This window comes from Herpailurus yagouaroundi, unplaced genomic scaffold, assembly GCF_014898765.1.
Source record: "Herpailurus yagouaroundi ecotype Mexico unplaced genomic scaffold, PumYag 77, whole genome shotgun sequence".
Classification (NCBI taxonomy): Eukaryota; Metazoa; Chordata; class Mammalia; order Carnivora; family Felidae; genus Herpailurus; species Herpailurus yagouaroundi.
The window spans coordinates 94,304,356-94,311,713 of NW_024412388.1; the positions used below are offsets into that span (position 1 = coordinate 94,304,356).

The 7,358-nt window shown below is 55.1% G+C and overlaps 1 protein-coding gene across 1 annotated transcript; it reads left to right on the forward strand.

Moving 5' to 3' along the window:
- The first annotated feature begins 1,983 nt into the window (after positions 1-1,983).
- Positions 1,984-7,100, forward strand: GSTM4 (glutathione S-transferase mu 4). The gene is made up of 8 exons (XM_040456439.1): positions 1,984-2,008; positions 2,242-2,385; positions 2,831-2,895; positions 3,169-3,235; positions 3,337-3,437; positions 4,240-4,335; positions 4,420-4,530; positions 6,588-7,100. Exons 1-8 carry the CDS (start codon positions 1,984-1,986, stop codon positions 6,675-6,677), a joined length of 699 nt encoding a protein of 232 aa, XP_040312373.1. The 3' UTR covers positions 6,678-7,100.
- Positions 7,101-7,358: the final 258 nt, after the last annotated feature.

Here is a 7,358-nt window from a genome sequence, read left to right on the forward strand (position 1 = left end):
CAAAACATCTTTCCCTTCCCAGTTGCCCAGGACTTCCAGTTTTACAGCCTGGATTGTCTCATTCACAGGGTCTACTATTTGACAGCATCTCGGTGGTTGTTTGCCAATAAAGGAATGGCCAGATGGATGAATGCCAATGGAACAGTGTCTGTTCTACCCATTTTACATGTTATTATTCTGCTTCTTGTTAACTTCCACGTGTAACTTTCTCGGTGGAATCTAGTAATGTTCAGCTGTTCCAGGCTGAAGGTGTATAAAACTCAAAATGACAACTCCTTAATGTATTCTGAAAACACAACTACTAAGAGAGCCAGCTTATGTGTGTTTGGCCCTTGACCACCATCGCCTCCCTGTGGACAAACTTACCTGGAATTCACCTTGACCCAAAGGCTGCATCCTGAGCTTGGACCCAGACCTGGAGGACTTGCTGCTGGCAAGGGGGTGAATGGATGGGGAGCACGTGCAACAGAGGCTGAGCTCTTCCTGCCTCAGGCGACACTCTCTCCCAGCTCCTCAAGTTAGTGGAGATGGGCAGGCCTCTGACTTCTGTAATTTAATAGGAATTCGGTGTTGCCTCTGTGTCCTCCTCATTCCCCGCTCCACACTCGATTCTGGTACTTTGAAATCCTTACTGAATATTGGGTTCACACTGTGGACAATTAACAAAGTGTTCATTTTAAGCTTATTTTTCTGTAGTGCACCAACCTGTGCTTTCACTTGTAACCCATTTGTGTTATAAGGTTCCCTTCTTCTGCTGTCACTTCTCCATGAAACCTTGTTTATACAAAGGAGAGTGAGCCCCAGGCCAAGCTCTGTCCTACTCGTCTAGTTCTGAAAGAGTCCTCTGCCTTCAAAGAGCAATGTCAGCAGCTAGGATATTGTTGCTGTGGAGGTTGTGCCACGTGTCACAGATCACAGAAGGACTTCAAGGCCACCTGGGCCACCGTGACATACGAAAAGCACACATGGGTCACAGCTAGGGCCGGGGCTGGAATGCATGGACCTAGGCAGCCCCGGGTGTGCAGGGCCAGCCTGAGTGTGGTCCTGTGGGGCGTCTTCCACCCTCCTGCTGACCACCCCCTCTGGCTGCCCTCTGAGGCAGGACAGGTGCCTTCCCTTCCCCCTTCACTCACATTCTGTGACCAGCACAATCCCTGTCACTGTGCTGTCCACGTGCGGGACATCTAGCTGGCTGGCAGGACATCTCTGGGGCTGCACCTCATAACCCTGCCCTTTGCCGGGACTGGTTCTGGATTCAGATTCACAACTTCAGACATAAGGGTAATTGATTCATTTCCACTTGAGCCTGAGTCCCAGCCACGTGACTGAAGGGATGGGCCCTTGGGAAACACTGAGACCACATTTCCTATTCTTTGCCCCTTGTCCTGGGTGGTAGTTCCATCACTGATAGTCTGTACTCCAAGACATGTCCAGGGAGAAGTTTTCAGACAGGACCGAATCCTGGGCCTCCTGGGCCTCCCGGGACAGGTGCTGCTGTAGCAAACTCCGGATGAGGGATACCGCTCTTTGGCCTTAACTAGACAGAGGATCCCAGAGCAGCCGAGGGTCGAAGCCAAGCGATGCCTACCGGGAAAGAGGGAGAGGAGTGAGCTCTGCGATCCGGACTAGTCTCCGGGTGCCCTGCCAGCTCCCAGAACTAGAGACAGAGCTCTGGATGGGGCCGGGAGCCGCGGGGCTGTGGGGAACCGGGGCGCCCTAGGCCGGTGGCCTTCAGCCTTGGACGAGGCTACTGCACCCCGGCGACTGGAGGACGACGCACTAGGTCCTCCTGCAGCCGGCCTGGCCTCCGGTCGCTGTCGCCTCCTTTGGGAGCGGAAGGAGGTAGAAGGGGGGCAGGGCGGAGCACAAGCCGGGCCTAGGGGCGCAGTCAGGCCCCGCCCCGGCCCCGCATGCACGCCGGTCAACTTCTAGCTCAGTTCGGCTTGGGCCTTATCCTAAGACCACGAAACGCTGACAGCCACCATGATCTTAGGTTACTGGGACATCCGTAGGGTGAGCGAGGGGGCACCGGGCTGGGGGTGGGGGTGGGGAGAGGAGGGGCGCGAGGGCAGGAAATGGGGCCAGCTGCCAATACTCCCAGAAGGTTCCAACTCCTGGCCAGCTGCAGTTCAGCCATTACCTGTCCTTCTCAAGTGGGGGTGTGTCTGAGTCCGTGTGTGTGTGTGTGTGTGTGTGTGTGTGTGTGTCGCGCGCGGGTGGCGGCTCTGGGAGCTGAATGAGATTATCTGCAGCAGAGAAAAGCAGGATGTCAGGACTTCTCTGATGTCTTCCTCGGGTTTCCCTCCCAGCGGGCTCACGCCATCCACCTGCTCCTGGCCTACATAGACTCACACTATGAGGGAAAGAAGTACACGATGGGGGATGGTAATGGCATCCCGTCGAGTTCTGACATGTGCCCGGCTCCTCCTGACTAGTGACCAAGCCCCCCATGCCCTGGCCATGTGCTGCTCACCCCTGCCACTCGCCCCAGCTGGAGCAGGGCCTGCCCTTCCCTAATTCCTCTGAGCCGTGCAGCAGCTTGGCCTTCCAAGGCAGGACAGAAGAGGAGGGTGCTGGAGCCCCTGAATCAGTAATCGGGTGGATTCCCCTTAGGACTTACCTAAGTGTTTTGTAAGATACTGCTGCGGGTTCCAGAGTGTTATAAGCGTTCTTTGTCCCCAAACATGGAATGTGAGACTTAGTGGTCCAGATTCCAGATCCACCTGTTTGGGGGGCTTTGCCACTGACTCCTCATCCACACCCCCATCCCCCAGTCATCAAAGGAGGTGGCGTCTGGGGAGTCTGTTTCACTCCCTGTTCTCCACCACAGCTCCGGACTATGACAGAAGCCAGTGGCTGGATGAAAAATTCAAGCTGGGCCTGGACTTTCCCAATGTAGGTACAGGGGTGAGAGTGATGTGGGGACAAGTGAGGAGGTGGGGGTCTCCACCATCTGCTTTCCCAGCTCAGAGGTTTCAGGATTTGCTGCCTTCTTCTCAGGCTCTCAGCTTCCCGGTTCTCCACCATGCTCTAGGTACCAGCCCGGTCAATCATTTGCAATATGCTGATTTAGTGCCTACCATGAGCCAGGCACTGAGAGTGCCCTTGTTCAAGGGAGGGGGTGCAGGGGGCCCGTGGCCTACCCACCTGCCCCAATTGCCCTTGCAGCTGCCCTACTTAATTGATGGGGCTCACAAGATCATCCTTTGCTACATTGCCCGCAAACACAACCTGTGTGAGTGGGGCTGGGGACGGGATGCGGGGAAGAGGTGGCCATGCCCCTGGGCTTGCCTGGGGTGAAATGGTGACAGTGAGTCTCATTTGTGTAGACTGAAGGTGGGGAGACAGAAGAGGAGGTGATTCATGTGGATCTTTTGGAGAACCAAGCTATGGACGCCTCTAATCAGCTCACCAGGGTCTGCTACAGCCCTGACTTTGTGAGTCCCTTCCCTGGACCAGGCTGGGCTGGGCCGGATTTTGACAGGACTTTTGCGATCCCTGTACTTGACATTTGAGCCCCGTGGAGCTTCTGATCCCCAAGCCAGTCCCTATACTGTCGTCAAAGTGGCCTTCTTAACTCAGTGCATTAGATGAAACCTCTGACTCAGTTCTTGCTAACCTTAAGATAGAGTCCAGTCCCCAAGTTGGAAATTTAGTTCCTAGACAGTGTGTTTGCCTTGTTAGCTCACACTGTCTCCTGACACCCCCAAGTCTGAGCATCTTTGTGCAGCAGGCAGCTCAGGGGCAGCCACAGGGCTTTGTACCTCTCTCTTCTTTCTCTCAATCTCACAAATTCTACATCTTTCCAGAAACTGCTCAAGTGCTGCTCCTATCTATCACCCACAAGGTAGACTATAGAATATCTTTCCATTAGGCCGTTTCAGTTATGTCTTCTTTGCTTCTGTCTGATGCCTGAGTCCAGAGCTCTGCCAGGCTCTCACAGCACTCCTGAATTGGACCGGGGGGCGGGGAGGTGGGGGTGGGGGACGGTGGCGTTTGAAGATGAGTGGTGACAAATTCAGGGACAGTGAGGTGTTGTTCTCTGCCTTCCCTCTGCCTCTCCCAGATGGGAGGTGGTGCCCAGTAGGAGTCTGCTGAACACAGATTGGAGAATTCATAGGCTGGACAATGGCCCAGCTCCAGTGGAGGCACTGGGGATCATGCACAACCCAGGGGAGCCCTGCATATCTGCCCAGAGAGTCTGTGCCTGAGGGTGGTGATGGTGCCTCTGTGCCTCAGGAGAGACTGAAGCCTGCGTATCTGGAGTCCATCCCAGGCGAGATGAAGCTATACTCACAGTTTCTGGGGAAGAGGCCTTGGTTTGCAGGGGAGAAGGTAAGGGGAATGCTTTGGGGGATGGGGGTTGTCGTTTCTCCCAGCTTCAGAGTTAGGTGCTCATTTGTTCTTTGCCCGTCTTAGATCACCTGTTTGGATTTCCTGGCTTATGACATCCTTGACCTGCACTGCATATTTGAGCCCAAGTCTCTGGACGCATTCCCCAACCTGAAAGAGTTTGTGGCCCGCTTTGAGGTGATTCCCCTATCCTCCCTACTAGTTATTTGTCGTTTGTCTTCTGTCTTTTCTCTGATCCTTTCCTAGTCTTAAACTAAAAGAAAGAATGGCTAGATGTGTGGAGGATTTGCTTTATGCCGGACTGTGCTCACATCTTACCTATATCGTGGGAAATTTAATCTTTACGACACTCCTGCATGGTGGCAGGGCTGTCACCTCCACGTTACAGATTAGAGCAACGAGGCAGAAAGGAGAAGGCATTTTGCTGAAGGTCACAGAGGCAGTGCAGGCTGTTCTGGGCTCCCAGGCAGTGGCTGGTTGCTATGGGCTGCAGTGAGTGTCTCTCCCTTTCCTGCACCAGAAGGTACGCTTCCGGACCTTTACTTGTCCGGGTCACACGCTCGGGACCACGTGAATGCAGCCGATGTTCAGGAGTGTGCGTGTCGCTGGCGTTAGTGGAGTGGAGACGGGGGAGGGCTGATACTGCATGAGAAGGACACAGACAACATTTACTCTGCGCCTCCGGGCAGCTTCGCAGCAACCTGATCCCCGGGTGGGGCTGCGCTGAGACCCCAGGTGTGTAGCTGGTTCTGGGAGGTGAGGACATAAGCGGGGGCCCCTGCGGAAGGAGCTCATCTTGAGTCTTCTGTGGCGGGGCACTCTTCTTCCCTTACCTCCGTGTGTCCCTTTCCTTCCTCATTCCAATTACCTAAGATTCTATGTCAGAGATGGGAGGGTCCATTCATTGTAAGTCCTCTTTGCTGACCTGATCTTGTGCTGTGTGCGAGGCACTGTGTCAGGCATAGTGGGGAAGCAAGGGTCCCGCAGCCAGCGTCCTGGGACTCAGTACAGGCAGAGGACCACAAGAGCACTCAGCCTTGTGGTGTGGGTGCTACCAAGTGGAGGCTGGGGGTGCACAGCCTGGGCCTCATCTGACGTCACCGGTCACCCTTCGTCACTCGCTGGAGGGCACAGAGTCTGCTTTATGAGAGATGTGGGGATTTGGGGCACTCGTCCAGCAGGATTTTCAGCCCGCAGTCTGTTTCCCTTTCCCAGTCCCCATCGAGAGATCTGCTTTCTCAGCTGGTTTGTATCAGCCCTGGTTCTGGGCCCTGGGTGACTGGGCTTGGAGATTATGCCAGAGCTCCTGGGACCGGCTAGCAGGAAGGACAAAGACAGCTGTGGGCTGCCGTGTGTGGCCTGCTCGGTACAGGCAGTCCCAGGATGTTTGAGTCCTTTAGAACTCACTGGGCCCTCCATGTCTTGGGAAGATGGTGCTCAGACATCCCTGAGTGCCATCTGCCCAATGGCTGCGGCAGGAACTGAGAGGAGGTAGTTGGTTCCCATGACATTGGGCTCAGGTACCAGGCCAAGCAGTTGGACTTTTTCCTTTCAGATAGGGTAATCAGGGTCTGGCCTGGCCTGACTGTCACGCTCCCTAGCCTCTCCCTTTCGTGCAGGTTTTGCTGAGTCACTGGGTGAGGTCTGGCCTCTGGTGCCAGCTGCCCGGGCTCATTCTGATCCCCCCTTTGTACTGGGGTTCCCTGTATAGCAAACCCTGGGAAGCCGGGAGCCTCCCTTGGCAAAAGGAGGGTGTTTGTAAGACAGAGAGGGACAGGGCCTCCTGAGAGGGTTGGGTGGGGAGGAGGGGGGCGGCAGAAAGAGCACAGACCCGGAAAGAGCAGCTGCACTCGAGCCCCTCCCCCCTACTCGCCCTGGGAGCCTGAGGAGGCCCTGGAGCCCTTTGTGTGTCTGTCAGCTTGCCTTCTGATGAACGGAGAGAGTAGGACCTCTCGTGTGGGTGGTTAGTGGAGGTTCTACACCTGTGTCGTTGTCTCCAGTGGAAGTACAGCCCCCAGCACAGGGTAGAGTCTCCAGATGTGCTCTTATTTGTCACAGTGGTCACAGGTAGCTGGAAGATGTAAGTTAGGCCAGTTGTGGATGACAGGAAGACTGTTTTATGTCTTGACACTGGACCTCAGGAGGACTGGTGCCATACTTGATGTGCCTCAGTAGGACTGCTTGAGCCCCAGCGGGGCAGCAGATCCTGATGGTGGGCCTTCTTCCACTCGCAGGGCCTGAAGAAGATCTCTGCCTACATGAAGTCCAGCCGCTTCCTCCCAGGCCCTCTGTTTCTAAAGATCGCCTTTTGGGGCAACAAGTAGGCCTACGCGGGAGGCGATGGGAGGGAAGAGCCAGAGCTGTGGCTGCCCTGTCTCCCCGAACAGCTTTCTTGCTTCCTTGCCCTTTGTTACATTCCTCTGTCCCCATGAAATACCTTATTGGCGCCCCCCTTTTCCCCCTCCCTGTTCCGTTTTCATCCAGGCCCTTTGACACCGGCTCTCCACTTTGGCACATTCCCTTCCCCACCAATGTTAGCCCCTGTGCTAGAGCCAGCCAGACCTTTCTTCCCTCAGTGGTTGCTCTACTTTCAGGAGCCTGACTGGCTCCTGGTCTGTAGTGCTCAGCCCCGAGCTCCCCGGCACTGCCCTGAAGCCCAATATGGCCTGATGTATACTCCTGGTTCCCCCAGGGTGTCCCTGCCCAGCCCAGCCTGATCCCCAGTAAAGCCTTACTCACTCCTGACACATCTTGTCTTCTTCACTCCTGGCCGTTTGATTCAGGCCCCACTGTGTTTTGTGATATGCGAGTCCCATTTGCTGTTGTGCATTGGGCCGGCTTGGTTAATGGGGATGTGTGTGTGGTGCCCAGAAAGGGGGCATGTAGGGTCCTAAGGATTCTTGTTCATTTGTATCTCTACTTCATATACTTCTGTGCCTCTGCGTGGGGTCTCTACAAAAAGAGAGAGGCTCTTCTGTGTCTGGGTTCCTATTTCATTCAGCATT

Bases quoted from the DNA above. Each gene is read 5' to 3' on its own strand.
- GSTM4 (XM_040456439.1), top strand. From the start codon at position 1,984: ATGATCTTAGGTTACTGGGACATCC. The intron at 2,009-2,241 runs GTAGGGTGAGCG...GAGCTGAATGAG, and splicing joins CTTAGGTTACTGGGACATCC to ATTATCTGCAGCAGAGAAAA. The intron at 4,531-6,587 runs GTGATTCCCCTA...TTCCACTCGCAG, and splicing joins AGTTTGTGGCCCGCTTTGAG to GGCCTGAAGAAGATCTCTGC.